We start from the raw sequence: 16817 nt of genomic DNA, 5'->3' as shown, positions 1-16817 counted from the left end.
ATTGAGCTGTACAGGAAATACCGGGAGATTTTAGCGCCACTTTTGTCGGTGTTCTGGGGGATTTCGGGGGGGGGGGGGTCATGCCGGAGTTCTTCTATGAAGCTAATATAATAGTGCTTAAGAAAGAAGGGAAGGACCCTCTGGACTGTGGATCTTATCGCCCCATATCTTTAGTAAATGTGGATTACAAAATTTTTACGAAGATTTTGGCTACTAGGCTGAATTCAATTATTTTGGAACTTATACATCCGGACCAGACTGGCTTTATGCCTGGGAAAAGCACCTCCATTAATATCAGACTGGTTCAATCAGTGGTTCAATATAGTTCCCTGATGCCGAGCTATAGGTGGGCATTGGCGTCGTTTGATGCGGCTAAGGCCTTTGACTCTCTTGAGTGGCCTTTCCTCCACGCATGCTTGCAGAAATACGGTTTTGGAGATAGGTTTTTAAAATGGGTCAATACATTGTATATGAAACCTAAAACCCGTGTTGTTGTAAATGGTTCCACTTCCGAGTCCTTTTCTCTGCACAGGAGGACTTTTCAAGGGTGTCCCCTCTCCCCGGCCCTCTTTGCTCTTGCAATAGAGGCTTTGGCAATTCGCATGAGAACTTCTCCTAATATTATGGGTATAGAGATAGCAGATAGGGTAGACACCATAGGCCTGTACGCCGATATGATATTTATGGATAGAGCGGAGGAGACATTGACGGGGGTGATTGCCACTATAAATGAATTCAGTAGATATTCCGGCCTGTATATAAATTGGGAGAAGTCTGCTCTGATGCCTCTTTCTCATGCCCCGATGCCACGACTTGGGACGCTCTCCTTGTTGCCTATTGTACCACATTTTAAATATTTGGGTGTTCATATTTCCCAATCCAGCACACTTGATCTGCAGCTTAATATATATCCATTACTGGAGATGGTTAAAGTCAAATTTGCGATTTGGAGCAAACTCCCGCTGTCTGTAGCTGGACGCATTAAGTTAATTAAAATACTACTCCCTAAGATCAGCTATTTTCTCCAACATAGTGCTGTGGTGGTGCCTAAGTCTTTTTTCACTAATTTGAATTCACAGATTACGTCTTTCATATGGGGGGGGGGAAACTAGGCCAAAACTTAAGCTATTCACTCTACAAAGGCCAAAAAAGGGGGGGGTAGCGCTACCAGATTTTTTTCTATATTTTCTGGCGGGGCAGGCAAGAGCTATAAATAAGTGGATGCCCGGTAATCATATTTCTAATTCTGAGAGTCATTTGCTTCATGCCGCACATGCTGATTGCCCGCTGGGGTTTTTGGAGTTGGAAAAAGTAAAAGTTCCATGTCTGCTACCCATGCTTCGTCTGGCAAGATTAGTGTGGCAACAGATTAAGAGGGTGGTTGGATTTAGTGATATCATAGCTGAAATGCCCTTATGGAATAATAGTTATTTTCCGACACTGCTTGCCCACCCATCTGCTGAATTCTGGCCTCAGTGCAATGTCTCTACGATGGGGGATATATATGAATGTGGCACATTATTATCTTTTGAACAATTACAAGTTAAGTGCAATGTCCCGAGGTCACAATTCTTCCGATATTTGCAATTAAGATCAGCCTTTCAGTCGCACATGAGACATGTCGGTATAAATAATGCCATTTCGTCTCTACCCTTGATAGGCATTCTTAAATCACAGGGTCCACAGGGTCTCATCTCCTCTCTGTACACACACATGCTATCTGTGGGGACGGAATCTGCCATATGCTTGGTTAGGAGGAAATGGGAAAGGCTCATCCCTGGTACGCAGGGAGAAGAGTGGGAGGAAATCCTGGAGTCACCAACTAAGGTGTCTCCGTCAATTAACAATAGAATGATACAACTTTATATTATAAACCAATCATATTTGACTCCGACTCGACTCTTTAAGATGGGCCGTTTTCAATCTTCGCAGTGTCTGAGATGCCATACATCCGATGCAGATTTTATCCACATGATTTGGCAATGTCCATTTATAATACACTATTGGAAAGAGGTAACGTCGTTATTAACCTCCCTGGCACAGATTTCTGTTCCCCTTGAGCCATTGGTTTGTCTGTTTGGGGTGTGGGATGATGAGACATGGGGACATTATACGGGAATTTTCTTACGAGAGACATTGTTCATGGCACGGAAGGTGTTGGCACTGCGGTGGATGGGGGGTTCGGATCCCTCCCTTAGGGCCTGGATAGAATTGGTGAACTCGATTATACCATACGAGCGTAAGCTCTATCAAAACAGAGAGTGCCCGGATAAATTTGAGAAGATATGGGAGAGGTGGAATTCCTCTCACCTCACACTGTAGGACGGAGATACCGCATGATAAAGAGCTAATTATGTAGACATAGGCTGCAAATAGTTGTTTTGTAGTAGTGGTAGTAATGTTTTAGAGGTTTGGCAGGCTTTGTTGTTTGTTTGAATAATAACACAGACTAATGTAAGGCAATTGACGGTATGATTTATTCTATGTACAGCTGGTATACATAAACTGTTTGACATTAATGCTCTGCGAAATGTATGTGTATTACATGATATTTTCATCATTGTCAGTTTGCATATTGTGTATCCTGCCTTTGGTTCAATAAACGAATTTAAAAAAAAAAAAAACTGGAGGGCTTCTATTTCATGCCTTCAAAGGCCTAACTGTTGGATATTTTTTTGTATGACTTTTGTCTATTACCTTTCTAATTCTAAGGAACAAACTCCTGACATTTTGAAAAACTGTAATGTGTACATACGGTACATTATATAATAGTCTTATATAGACTGACACGACCATGCAGTTTGGAATTAGTATCTCTATCCTTGCATTGCATGTAAAATAATCTATGAAATTAGTAGAAAAAGCTACCGACCAAAAGATGCAGGGATCACTACACAAAATACAAATTTTATTGGTGACAGACAAAAAACCATATAAAAACATTTAAAAGTCATAAAATGACACATAAAAAGCACAAAGGCTCATAATAGAGTCAACAAGACTCAACCCGGTATGTAAGAACAAATAAATTGGCACAGAGGTACATGAAAATATGCAATGACTGTACAATCCTGCCTAGAGGGAATATTAAATGACAAAAAATCCCCAAAAGGTTCCTAATAAAGAGTTATCAAGGGCACATACTTATAGATAGACCACAATAATCCATAAGGGTTTATACATGTCTTGATATGACACAATATTTAGACAGTATGTAGCCAGTAAATCACACAATGTAAAGGAACATACAAAGATGCAAGCACCGGGGGAAAGAATGATGAGCCTCTATCAAAAAGCACGATTGTCAGAATAAACTTATAGAGCCAAATACATAAACTAGGGCACAGTGCAACAAAAAATAAATACACAGGAATTCAACAACCTATAGGGTATGTAACAGCCATGAAGTAGCCCAAACGGCTAAGTTTGCAAAAATTCAATCCTGCCTGCACTGTCCCAGAATACCACTCATATGGGGGAGCTTGTGGAGTGCCTGACGCGTGTCGCCACTGCAAGGTGGCTTCATCACGGGCTAAAGGGTCAATCTGAAACACTTGTATAAATATGCTTGTATAAAACATTTATACAAGTGTTTCAGATTGACCCTTTAGTCCCTGATGAAGCCACCTTGCGGTGGCGACACGCGTCAGGCACTCCACAAGCTCCCCCATGTGAGTGGTATTGTTCTGGGACAGTGCAGGCAGGATTGAATTTTTGCAAACTTAGCCGTTTGGGCTACTTCATGGCTGTTACATACCCTATAGGTTGTTGAATTCCTGTGTATTTATTTTTTGCACTGTGCCTTAGATTATGTATTTGGCTCTATAAGTTTATTCTGACAATCGTGCTTTTTGATAGAGGCTCATCATTCTTTCCCCCGGTGCTTGCATCTTTGTATGTTCCTTTACATTGTTTGATTTACTGGCTACATACTGTCTAAATATTGTGTCATATCAAGACATGTATAAACCCTTATGGATTATTGTGGTCTATCTAAGTATGTGCCCTTGATAACTCTTTATTAGGAACCTTTTGGGGATTTTTTGTCAGTTAATATTCCCTCTAGGCAGGATTGTACAGTCATTGCATATTTTCATGTACCTCTGTGCCAATTTATTTGTTCTTACATACCGGGGTGAGTCTTGTTGGCTCTATTATGAGCCTTTGTGCTTTGTATGTGTCATTTTATGACTTTTAAATGTTTTTATATGGTTTTTGTCTATCTGTCACCAATAAAATTTGTATTTTGTGTAGTGATCCCTGCATCTTTTGGTCAGTAGCTTTTTCTACTAATTTCACAGTTCTCGTCAGTACTGACTGCAGGTGGATCCGTATTCTTTATTTAGTGGTGCCCTCCTGATTCTCTATTTACACATGTAAAATAATCTATACGTGGAGTCGTGGACAACTCCTGATCATAACCATCTGCTATTAAACCTCTACATGTTCATAAATGTTTGTACAGCCTGGAAGAAGTGGAAAGACTGTTCCAGAACTGGAGAAGACAATAGGGCTGATGAAACGAGTGGTTGAACGAGTTCAGAGAGAAAATGAGGAACTTAAGAAAGCTCCAGGAGTAGTGGCAAATGAAAAGATATCCAACCTGGAACTGCAAAATGAAAAGCTTAAGGTAAGCCTTTATCTTGGGGCGGATGAGAAGATGGGTGAAAGCTCCTTGATCTTATGACATCTTTATTATGCTCCTAAATGGCTTTGTTGTCTGCCATCTTGCACTACCCATAATAGTCTCATACATATTACCCTTGCCCAGTTTACTGTTTGGCAGAACAGGAGAGAGGGGAACATGGAACGTTCATTGAGTATCGCAATAGTGTTGCACACTTGGATAGTTTTGAATGGACGAGACAATTGTACTCTTTTGCATTTAAACCTGGCATCTCCAAGCAGTTATTATACCTATATAACATGTATGGGCATTTTCTTATTTTGATTTTGCTCCAATTATTTTTTGACCATTGATGTAGTTGAATAACTATATTGCCATTTTTACATCATAGGTAATTTTATTGGTGGAAGTTACAGGTACAAATCCTAGGCATCTCTACTGGGATTCTCCGTTAATAGCTAGAATATCTTTATCCTATCTGATTTGAATGGCGGCAGTGATGTGCATCTTTCAGTTGTGGCCAAAAGTTTTGACACCCCTGCAATTTTGTCAGATAATACTCAGTTTCTTCCTGAAAATGATTGCAATCACAAATTCTTTGGTATTATTATCTTCATTTGTCTTAAATGAAAAAACACAAAAGAGAATGAAGCAAAAAATTGATCATTTCACACAAAACTCCAAAAATGGGCCAGACAAAAGTATTTGCACCCTCAGCCTAATACTTGGTTGCACAAACTTTAGCCAAAATAACTGCGACCAATCGCTTCCGGTAACCATCAGTGAGTTTCTTACAATGCTCTGCTGGAATTTTAGACCATTCTTCTTTGGCAAACTGCTCCAGGACCATGATATTTGAAGGGTGCCTTCTCCAAACTGCCATTTTTAGATCTCTCCACAAGTGTTCTATGGGATTCAGGTCTGGACTCATTACTGGCCACCTTAGAAGTCTCCAGTGCTTTCTCTCAAACCATTTTCTAGTGCTTTTTGAAGTGTGTTTTGAGTCATTGTCCTGCTGGAAGACCCATGACCTCTGAGGGAGACCCAGCTTTCTCACACTGGGCCCTACATTATGCTGCAAAATATGTTGGTAGTCTTCAGACTTCATAATGCCATACACACGGTCAAGCAGTCCAGTGCAAGAGGCAGCAAAGCAACCCCAAAACATCAGGGAACATCCGCCATGTTTGACTGTAGGGACAGTGTTTTTTTTTTCTCCTGTAAACTCTGTGTTGATGCCTTTGCCCAAAAAGCTCTACTTTTGTCTCATCTAACCAGAGAACATTCTTCCAAAACGTTTTAGGCTTTTTCAGGTAAGTTTTGGCAAACTCCAGCCTGGCTTTTTTATGTCTCGGGGTAAGAAGTGGGGTCTTCCTGGGTCTCCTACCATACAGTCACTTTTCATTCTGATGCCGACGGATAGTACGGGTTGACACTGTTGTACCCTCAGACTGCAGGGCAGCTTGAACTTGTTTGGATGTTAGTCGAGGTTCTTTATCCAACATCCGCACAATCTTGCGTTGAAATCTCTTGTCAATTTTTCTTTTGCATCCACATCTAGGGAGGTTAGCCACAGTGCCATGGGCTTTAAACTTCTTGATGACACTGCGCATGGTAGACACAGGAACATTCAGGTCTTTGAAGATGGACTTGTAGCCTTGACATTGCTCATGCTTCCTCACAATTTGGTTTCTCAAGTCCTCAGACAGTTCTTTGGTCTTCTTTCTTTTCGCCATGCTCAATGTGGTACACACAAGGACACAGGACAGAGGTTGAGTCAACTTTAATCCATGTCAACTGGCTGCAAGTGTGATTTAGTTATTGCCAACACCTGTTAGGTGCCACAGGTAAGTTACAGGTGCTGTTAATTACACAAATTACAGAAGCATCACATGATTTTTCGAACAGTGCCAATACTTTTGTCCACCCTCTTTTTTATGTTTGGTGTGGAATTATATCCAATTTGGCTTTAGGACAATTCTTTTTGTGTTTTTTCATTTAAGACAAATTAAATGAAGATAATAATAACAAAGAATTTGTGTTTGCAATAATTTTCAGGAAGAAATTGAGTATTATCTGACAAAATTGCAGGGGTGTCAATACTTTTGGCTACAACTGTACGTGTCTAGGGACATCAGAGTATTTGGTTATTTGAAACTTCAGTCTCTGAGACATTTCATGTGCCGGATTCTGAAGGGGACTTGTTGCCATCAGCATCTTCCAGTAGTGCAGCCTCAGACTTAAAGCCTAAGAGACAATGATAACATAAGACACTGAGTCTGATGTCTTTATTCATCAAAACTGTCTAGCAGTGAGACTGTCCCTTATTTGCCATAGCAACCAATCGGAGATCAGCTTTCTGTTTTCCAGAGCAGTTTGAGAAATGAAAGCTGAGCACTGACTGGCTGCTATTAGGCAACTAGGAACGTCTTACTGTTATGACCTTATTTATCAAACTGACAGATAAAATCATTTCACAATGTCTAAGGTGTTGTACACACACGTGGTCAAAGTTGTTGGTACTCCTCGTGTAATGACAGAAAAACCTACAATGGTCACAGAAATAACTTGAATCTGACAAAAGTAATAATAAATCACAAATCTATGAAAATGAATAAATGAAAGTCAGACATTGCTTTTCAACCATGCTTCCACAGAATTTAAAAAAAAATAAAACTCATGAAATAGGCCTGGACCGAAATGATGGTACCCCTGAAAATAATGTGACAAAAGGGACATGTTAAATCAAGATGTGCCCTCTAATTAGTATCACAGGTGTCTACAATCTTGGAATCAGCAAGTAGGCCTGTATAGAGGGCTACAGATACTCACTGTGCTGTTTGATGACATGGTGTGTATCACACTCAACATAGACCAGAGGAAGCGAAGGAATGAGTTGTCTCAGGAGACTAGAAAGAAAATTATAGACAAACATGTTAAAGGTAAAAGTTATAAGACCATCTCCAAGCAGCTTGATGTTCCTGTGACTACAGTTGCACATATTATTCAGAAATTTAAGCTTCATGGGATTGTAGCCAACCTCCCAGGACGTGGCCGCAGGAGGAAAATTGATGACAAATCAAAGAGACAGATAATACGAATGGTAACAAAAGAGCCCAGAAAAACTTCTACACAGATTAAGGGTGAACTTCAAGCTCCAGGAACATCAGTGTCAGACCACACCGTCCATCGTTGTGTGAGCCAAAGTGGACTTCATGGGACACGGCTAAGGAGGACACCATTGTTGGAAAAAAAAAAACATAAAAAAGTCAGACTGGCATTTGCCAAACTACATGTTGACAAGCCACAAAGCTTCTGGGAGATTGTCCTATGGACAGATGAGACAAAAATGGAACTTTTTGGCAAGGCACATCAGCTCTATGTTCACAGATGCAAAAATGAAGCATATCAAGAAAAGAACACTGACCTTACTGTGAAACATGGAGGAGGCTCTGTTATGTTCTGGGGCTGCTTTACTGCATCTGGCACAGGGTGTCTAGAATCTGTGCAGGGTACAATGAAATCTCAAGAATATCAAGGGATTCTAGAGAGAAATGTGCTGCCCAGTGTCAGAAAGCTTGGTCTCAGTCGCAGGTCATGAGTCTTGCATCAGGATAATGACCCAAACACACAGCTAAAAACACCCAAGAATTGCTAAGAAGAAAACATTGGACTATTCTGAAGTGGCCTTCTAAAAGAGATGAAACATGCCGTCTGGAAAAGGCAACCTTCAAACACGAGACAACTGGAGCAGTTTGCTCTTGGAGTGTAACAAAATACCTGTCGACAGGTGCAGAAGTCTCATTGACAGTTACAGGAATCGTTTGATTGCAGTGATTGCATCAAAAGTTTGTACAAAATATTAAGTTAAGGGTATCATCATGTCTGTCCTGTCCTATTTTATTCTGTGGAAGCATGGTTGAAAAGCAATGTCTGACTTTCATTTGTTCATTTTTCATAGATTTTTGATTTATTATTATTTTTGTCAGATTCCAGCTATTTCTGTCACCATTGTGGGTTTTTCAGTCATTAAACGAGGGGTACCAACAATTTTGACCATGTGTGTATATCATATTTTAGGCAAATGTTTTTAGTGTTTATGCTTGGTCATACACGGCAAATGGATGCATCAGTCACATACCACATATTATGGGAATCCATTGTAAATGCCGGCTGTTTAACCCTCTAAATGCCACAATCAATATTGATTGCAGTATTTTGGAGACTAAGACAGGGAGGATGGTGCTCCCTCTCCCACCTGATCGGCACCCCTGCAAACCGACATCGTCAAGACTACCTCTTGGTCTGCCAGAATCACTAGTCTGTTTAGATCATGCCTGTAGCCTGGTCTAAGAGGCTTCTGTCAGTTTAACACTGACTGGTGTAATGCATTGCAATGATGGTGCATTGCAATGCTTTATACCAGCGATCAGAGTAATACAAAATTAAAGTCTAATAGATGGACTATGTAAAAAAAAAAAATGAAAAATTGTTAAAGTATTTAAAAAAGATATTTAAAAATTTTAAAAATATACAAATGCATAGGTATATTTATGTAAAAGCAAAGAAAGTACACATAGTTGGTATTGCCAACAGTCGAAACGACCCGATCCATATAACTGTCACACTAGTTAACCTCTTCAGTGAACACCGTAAAAAAAAGTTATAAAAAACCTACGCTTTTTCATCATACTGCTGAACAAAAGGTGGAATAAAACATCAAAAAGTTGAATGTAAATTAAAAATGTTATGATTGAAAATATCTCGTTTCGCAAAAAATAAGCCACCATTCAGCTCGGTCAGCGGAGAAATAAAAAAAGATAGCGCATATTTTTTGGACTATAAGACGCACTTCTTTCCTCCAAAAATGGGGGGTGCATCTTATAGTCCGGATGTACTGGCTATGGTGGGGAGGTGGGGGAGCGGCATCGGCGGAGCAGTGGATCACAGAGGCAGGAGCCGGCTGCTGCGGCTAACTCCTGTGCGCTCTGCTAAAGAGAATTCAATATTCACTGCATTTCACGCCCATGGGATTGGAATGCGGCGAATATTCATTTCTCTTAAGTAGAGGCACACATGACCGCCCGGCAGCTGAATGAATACTCATTGCTCTGCGCGTGCACAGTCCCGATGTGCAGAGCAGTGAGCTTTCCGGCAGCTCTCCTTCAGCTTGCAAGCAGCGCATGACATCCCTGCCGTGTGCTGTTTACAAGCATAAAGCAGCTGCTGGCATCAGAACAAGATGCTGTGAGGGAGTGCCGGGAATGTAAGTGTAATTTTTTTTCTGATGGGGCCATGCATACCAGGATGGGGGTGGATAACAATGGGGCCATGCTTACCAGGACTGAGATGGGGGGCCAATCATACCAGGTTAAGGATGGAGCCCTGCATACAAGGATTGGGATGGGGCCATGCATACTAGGACGAGATAGGGACCCTGCATACCAGGATAGGGATGAGGGCAATAGTTCCTGCCAGGATAGGGATGAGGGGGCCATGTGTATCAGGATGGGGATGTGGGGGTCATATTACTAGGATATGGGATGTTAAGTACAGAATTGACCATTTTTTGCTTCAATTTATCTTTCCTAATTTCCTCCTCTAAAACCCAGGTGCATCTTTTTGTCTGGTATGTCTTAAAGTCTGAAAACAGCAGCTCAAAGGTTACAGCAATACAAAAACAATTTTTTTTCTATAAAATAGTTTTTATTGTTTAAATGCACCAAAATATAAGAAAAAAAATATATAAATTTGGTATCACAGTAATCATACTGACCCGAAGAATAAAGCCGTATTATTACTTTTACCACACTGTGAACAGCAAAAAAAAAAAAATTCCTAAATTGCTGTTTTTGTTCATTATGCCTCCCAATAATCGGAATAGAAAACGATCAAAAAATGTCATGTGACTGAAAATGGTTCCACTAAAAATGTCAACTCATCCCGCAAAAAAATAAACCCTTACATGATTCTGTCAGCAGAAATATAGACAAATGATAGATCTCAAAATATGGAGAAATATGTTAAGAAAAAAAAAAAAGCAGTGTTTAGTGTGTAATAGTGGCCAAACATAAAAAACTATATAAATCTGATATTGCTGTAATTGTACATACCCGAAGAATAAAGCCATTTAATCACTTGTACCACACAAGGAACTGTATAAAAAAAAAAAATAAAATACATTTATGACCTAATGTTGATTTGTTCATTTTTTTCTCTGAAAGATGGCAGTAAAATTAGGCACATTTATCCTGCTGAGCGCTTACCCATGGGTTTCCATGTAAATCTATGAAATACGTGATTCAGAAGGAACCACGACGGAAGATTCCCTATAATGAGGCAGATGGAGGCACAGTCAACGCCGTCTGGCCTATGATCCGGCCGTGTCTGTCTTTTTAGGCGTGCATAAAAGCGCGATCTGCCACAGTTTTGTGCTCCTCTGAAAAGGAGCACTCAAAACAGAGGCCAGACAGTGTCCAATATGTTCACCACACCTCTAGATAAATTCCCTGATGGGTCTAGTTTCCAAAATGGGGTCAATTGTGAGGGGTTTCCACTGTTTAGGCCCATTAGGGGCTCTTCAAACGTGACATTTTGTCTATCTTTTCCAGCCAATTTTGAACTCAGAAGTTGTATGCTGCTCTATCCCTTTTGAGCCTTGCTGTGCGCCCAAACAGTAGTTTTGCACCACATATGGGTTATCGGTGTACTGAGGAGAAATTACACAACAAATTGTATGGTTCATTTTCTCCTGTTACTATTTTGAAAATGCAACATTTTATATAACATTATTGTTATAACAATCTGGTTTAAGGTCACAAAAATTCAAAGGTTGAAAATTGCAATATTTTCAAATTTGACATATTTTCAGAAATAAACACATAAAATATCGACCACAATTTCCCAGATAAATATGTCACCATAAAACAAATTCTGAATCACACGAGGTGCAGTCAGACGACAGTATTACTCACCTGATGATCACGTCACAATCCTTGGACTGGCCATTCGCTCTCCTGACCTGAGAGTGACAGCTGCATGAAAATACATGCTGCCACACCCAGGTCTGGAGATCCGATTGCCAGTCCGAGCATTGCAATGCGATCATCACACGAGAAATTCGGACATCTGACTGCACCCATAATGTGGCACTAGTCAGAACTGAAAAAATTGGCCTGGTTAGGAAGGTTAAAGCAGGCTGGAAGGCGAAGGGGTTAAAGGAAGTGGCGGGACCATTTTTCATGCAGCTTCTGTCCTGAAGAGGCTCTATACTTTATAATACACGTTAGTGGGAAGTCTCAAAAGGCGCCCCCACATCTCTTTGGGGAGTTTTGCTTGAATAAACCATGACTGTTTCGTAACTGTTGAATTGAGATGAAGAAAAAAAAAGTCCAAGAATGATAAAAAAAAAAAAAAAAGCAAAAACATTAACCTCCATAAGGCTGGTTTCACACTTGCGTTTTTTTTGCGGTTTTTTAGCGCAAAAAACGCATGCGTTTTTTTCCCTATACTTTAACATGGGTGCACATACACATGCGTTTGTACGCGTTTGCGCATGCGTTTTTGTAGTGTGCGCTCAGGCGCACAAAATACATCCTGTTGCATTTTTTGTGTGCAAAAAAACGCATTCGCACGCAATGCTTTTTTTTTTTTTTTTTTTTTTTTTTTTTTTTTACAGCAAAACACCCAATCACCCCCCCCCCCACCCTGCACGGTGCCTTCTGTGTCCCGCTGTCACTGATAATGGGTGCCGCCATCTTGGAAAATGGTGGGCGCATGCGCAGTGCGCCCGCTGGAATCTGCCGGCTGCAGATTCATTCATTTATTTTGATCACTGTGATAAACTCTCACAGTGATAAAAAAAAAAAGTAAATAAACCCCCCGTTTATCACCCCCACAGGCAGGGACAAATAATAAAATAAAGAAAATATTTTTATTTTTCCATTAAAGTTAGAATTAGGGTTAGGGTTGGAATTAGGGTTAGGGTTGGGGTTAGGGTTGGAATTAGGGTTAAGATTAGGGTTAGGGGTGAGATGGGGTTAGGATTGTGGTTAGGGTTGGGATTAGGGTTAGGGGAGTGTTGGGGTTAGGGTTGGAGTTAGAATTGAGGGGTTTCCACTATTTAGGCACATCACGGGGTCTCCAAACGCGACATGGCGCCACCATTTATTGCAGCCAATTTTGCGTTCAAAAAGTCAAACAGTGCTCCCTCCATTCCGAGCCCCGACGTGTGCCCAAACAGTGGTTTACCCCCACATATGGGGTATCAGCGTGCTCGGGAAAAATTGCACAACAACTTTGGGGGTCTAATTTCTCCTGTTACCCTTGGGAAAATAATTGGGAGCTAAAAAAAATGATTTTTGTGGAAAAAAAATGATTTTTTATTTTCACGTCTCTGCGTTATAAACTTCTGGGAAGCACTTGGGGGTTCAAAGTGCTCACCACACATCTCGATAAGTTCTTTGGGGGTTTCCAAAATGAGGTCACTTGTGGGGAGTTTCTACTGTTTAGGCACATCAGGGGCTCTGCAAACGTACATGACGCCCGCAGACCATTCCATCAAAGTCGGCATTTCAAAATGTCACTACTTCCCTTCCGAGCCCTGACGTGTGCCTGAACAGTGGTTCCCCCCCACATATGGGGTACCAGCGTACTCATGACAAACTGTACAACAACTTTTGGGGTCCAGTTTCTCCTGTTACCCTTGTGAAAATAAATAATTGGGGGCTAAAAAAAAATCATTTTTTGAAGAAAAAAAATTTTTTATTTTCACGGCTCTGCGTTATAAACTTCTGTGAAGCACTTGGGGGTACAAAGTGCTCACCCACACATCTAGATAAGTTCCTTCGGGGGTCTAGTTTCCAAAATGGGGTCACTTGTGGGGGAGCTCCAATGTTTAGGCACACACGGGCTCTCCAAACGCGACATGGTGTCCGCTAACGATTGGAGTTGATTTTCCATTAAAGTCAAATGGCGCTCCTTCCCTTCCGGACCCTGCCATGCGCCCAAACTGTGGTTTATGACCACATATGAGGTATCAGTGTACTCAGGAGAAATTACCCAATACATTTTTGGATCCATTTTATCCTGTTGCCCATGTGAAAATTAAAAAACTGAGGCTAAAAGAAAATTTGTGAAAAAAAAAGTACTTTTTTTTTTTTTTATGGATCAATTTGTGAAGCACCTGGGGGTTCAAAGTGCTCACTATGCATCTGGATAAGTTTCTTGGAGGGTCTAGTTTCCAAAATGAGGTCACTTGTGGGGGAGCTCTAATGTTTAGGCGCACAGGGACTCTCCAAATGCGACATGGCAACCGCTAAATATTCCAGCATATTTTCCATTCAAAAAGTCAAATGGCGCTCCTTCCCTTCTGAGCTCTGCCGTGCACCCAAACAGTGGTTTATGACCACATATGAGGTATCTGTGTACTCAGGAGAAATTGACCAACAAATTTTAGGATCCAATCCATTTTATCCTGTTGCCCATGTGAAAATGAAAAAAAAAAATTGATGCAAAAAGAAAATTTTTGTTGGAAAAATTAAAATGTCCATATTTTCCTTCCAAGTTGCTTTAGTTCCTGTGAAGCACCTGAAGGGTTAATAATCTTCTAGAATGTAGTTTTGAGTAGCTTGAGGGGTGCAGTTTTTAGAATGGTGTCACTTTTGGGTATTTTCTGCCATATAGACCCCCTCAAAGTGACTTCAAATGTGAGGTGGTCCCTAAAAAAAATGGTTTTGTAAATTTTGTTGTAAAAATGAGAAATCGCTGATCCACTTCTATCCCTTATAACTTCCTAACAAAAAAAATTTTGTTTCCAAAATTGTGCTGATGTAAAGTAGACATGTGGGAAAAGTTATTTATTAACGATTTTGTGTCACATAACTCTGTTTTAATAGAATAAAAATTCAAAATTTGAAAATTGTAAAATTTTCGGCAAATTTCCGTTTTTTTCACAAATAAACGCAAAAATTATCGACCTAAATTTGCCACTAACATGAAGCCCAATATGTCACGAAAAAACATTCTCAGAATCGCTGGGATGCGTTGAAGCGTTCCTGAGTTATTACCTCATAAATGGACACTGGTCAGAATTGCAAAAAATGGCCAGGTCATGGCGGGCGCATGCGACACAGCATATGCGTCATGAAAGTCGGTGCCAATCCGACCCATGACATATACCCTGTGTCATGACTTCAAAGCCCCCCTGCTGGTCGGGTGACCAGGGTCAATGAAAGGTCACCTGACCCGCAGATACAGGGGGCGTGTCTTCGCCCCCCACATGGCTATGATCTCTGATTGGCTGTTAACAGTGAAACAGCCAATCAGAGCGATAGTAATATTTCATCAATGAAAATTGATGAAATATCACAATCCAGCCATGACCGATGCTGCAGTAGCATCGGACATGGCTGGAGACACCGATTCGACTCCCCCCCCACCAGCGGTCGCCCCCCCGCCACTGAATGACAGCGGCGATATGCCGCCGCTGTCATCATCTGCCCCCTCCCATTCCCTCCGCTCCCCGCCAGCTTCCGATCCCCCCTCACCCCCCGGTACCTTCTGAGTCCCCCTGTTGCTCCCGGTGTCCCGCGGGTCCGGCTCATGGGTGCCGCCATCTTGGAAAATGGGCGCATGCGCAGTGCGCCCGCCCGAATCTGCCGCCTGCAGATTCCATTCTTTCATTTTGATCACTCTCACAGTGATCAAAATGAAATAAAAAGGAAATAAACCCCCGATTATCACCCCCATAGGTAGGCACAACTAATAAAAAAGAAAATATTTGTATTTTTCCGTTAGGGTTAGGGTTAGGATTGAAACGAGGGTTACTGTTGGAATTAGGGTTAGGATTGGAATTAGGGTTAGGCTTGTGGTTAGGGTTAGGGGTGTGTTGGGGTTAGGGCTGTGGTTAGGGGTGTGTTGGGGTTAGGGTTGAAGTTAGAATTGATGGGTTTCCACTGTTTAGACACATCAGGGGGTGTTGTGAGTTCATTTTCCCCTTCATTACTGAGGCCCGAGGAACTCCCTCTTCTGGTAAAGAAAGGTAGTGAGCCTGATTATCAAACACCTGAGGCTGATGATGATGACTGGCTGAGTGGAGTTACTGACTGGATATAAGGCTGCCGACGCCCTTCTGCCCTGCGGGTGATTTCTCTATGGGATCCTTGGAGACCAGTCTGAATTCCTGCTCCTCTAAAGCTAAGTTTGCTGCTCGGCCTTTTGCTTTGGTGCTTTGACTTTGTTTTGCTTTGTTTTTCTGGATTTCTGCCATTCCCTGCTGGGGTGTGCTGAATTCATTTAGCTCTGTCTTCTGAAAATACCTGAGTGCTGATTTAGTTTTTGAAGCCTAGCTGCTTCAGGGCCTTTTTCATATCAGCTTGTTGGCTTATGTCTTTGATAGGGTTTTGGCAGATTGCAGACAGCAGCCTTCCTGTCCTTTCCTATCTAGGTAGTTTTGGGCCCCGTCTTTGCTCAGTCTATCTTTCTGTCTGTGTTAGTATTTTCATCTTGCTTCACCGTCATTATATGTTGGGGGCTGCCTATTGCTTTGGGGTCTGCTCTGGGGCAGTTTAGATTTCCCCTTTCTTTCTTTAGGCCTATGTAATTCTCCAGCTGTGATCGAGGGGTCTAGGGCAACGTAGGAACCCCCCACGGCTACTGCTAGTTGTGTTGATAGGTTCAGGGGTCTGCAATCTGATAGTTGCCAACTTCTCTGGTTTTCTGGACTTAGCTTGTATTTCTGCTTTTGCCTCCTACGGTGACTCATTCATAACAAGGGGGTCTCCAAACGCGACATGGTGCAACCATTGACTCCAGCCAATTTTGCGTTCAAAAAGTCAAACGGTGCTCCCTACCTTCCAAGCCCCGACGTGTGCCCAAACAGTGGTTTACCCCCAACATATGGGGTATCATCGTACTCAGGAAAAATTGCACAACAACTTTTGGGGACTAATTTCTCCTGTTACTCTTGGGAAAATAAAAATTGGGGGCTAAAACATTATTTTTGTGGAAAAAAAATGATTTTTTTTCATTTTCACGTCTCTGCATTATAAACTTCTGTGAAGCACTTGGGGGTTCAAAGTGCTCACAACACATCTACATAAGTTCCTTGGAAGGTCTAGTTTCCAAAATGGGGTCACTTGTGGGGGGTTTCCACTGTTTAGGCACATCAGGGGCTCTGCAAACGTAATGA

General features: G+C 41.4%; 1 protein-coding gene across 3 annotated transcripts in view; it reads left to right on the top strand.

Moving 5' to 3' along the window:
- Positions 1 to 16817, top strand: part of CEP290 (centrosomal protein 290) — a 378885-nt gene that overhangs the window by 324003 nt on the left and 38065 nt on the right. For all 3 annotated transcript variants that reach the window (XM_073557000.1, XM_073556998.1, XM_073556999.1), the window contains one exon: positions 4466 to 4630. In XM_073557000.1, coding sequence (XP_073413101.1) covers positions 4466 to 4630 — 165 coding nt within the window. The remainder of the gene's footprint in view (positions 1 to 4465; positions 4631 to 16817) is intronic.

The sequence above is a fragment of the Dendrobates tinctorius genome, unplaced genomic scaffold, assembly GCF_039654945.1.
Source record: "Dendrobates tinctorius isolate UK_male_01 unplaced genomic scaffold, ASM3965494v1 ptg000241l, whole genome shotgun sequence".
Taxonomy (NCBI): Eukaryota; Metazoa; Chordata; class Amphibia; order Anura; family Dendrobatidae; genus Dendrobates; species Dendrobates tinctorius.
This window is presented reverse-complemented; position numbering and strand designations above follow the sequence as displayed.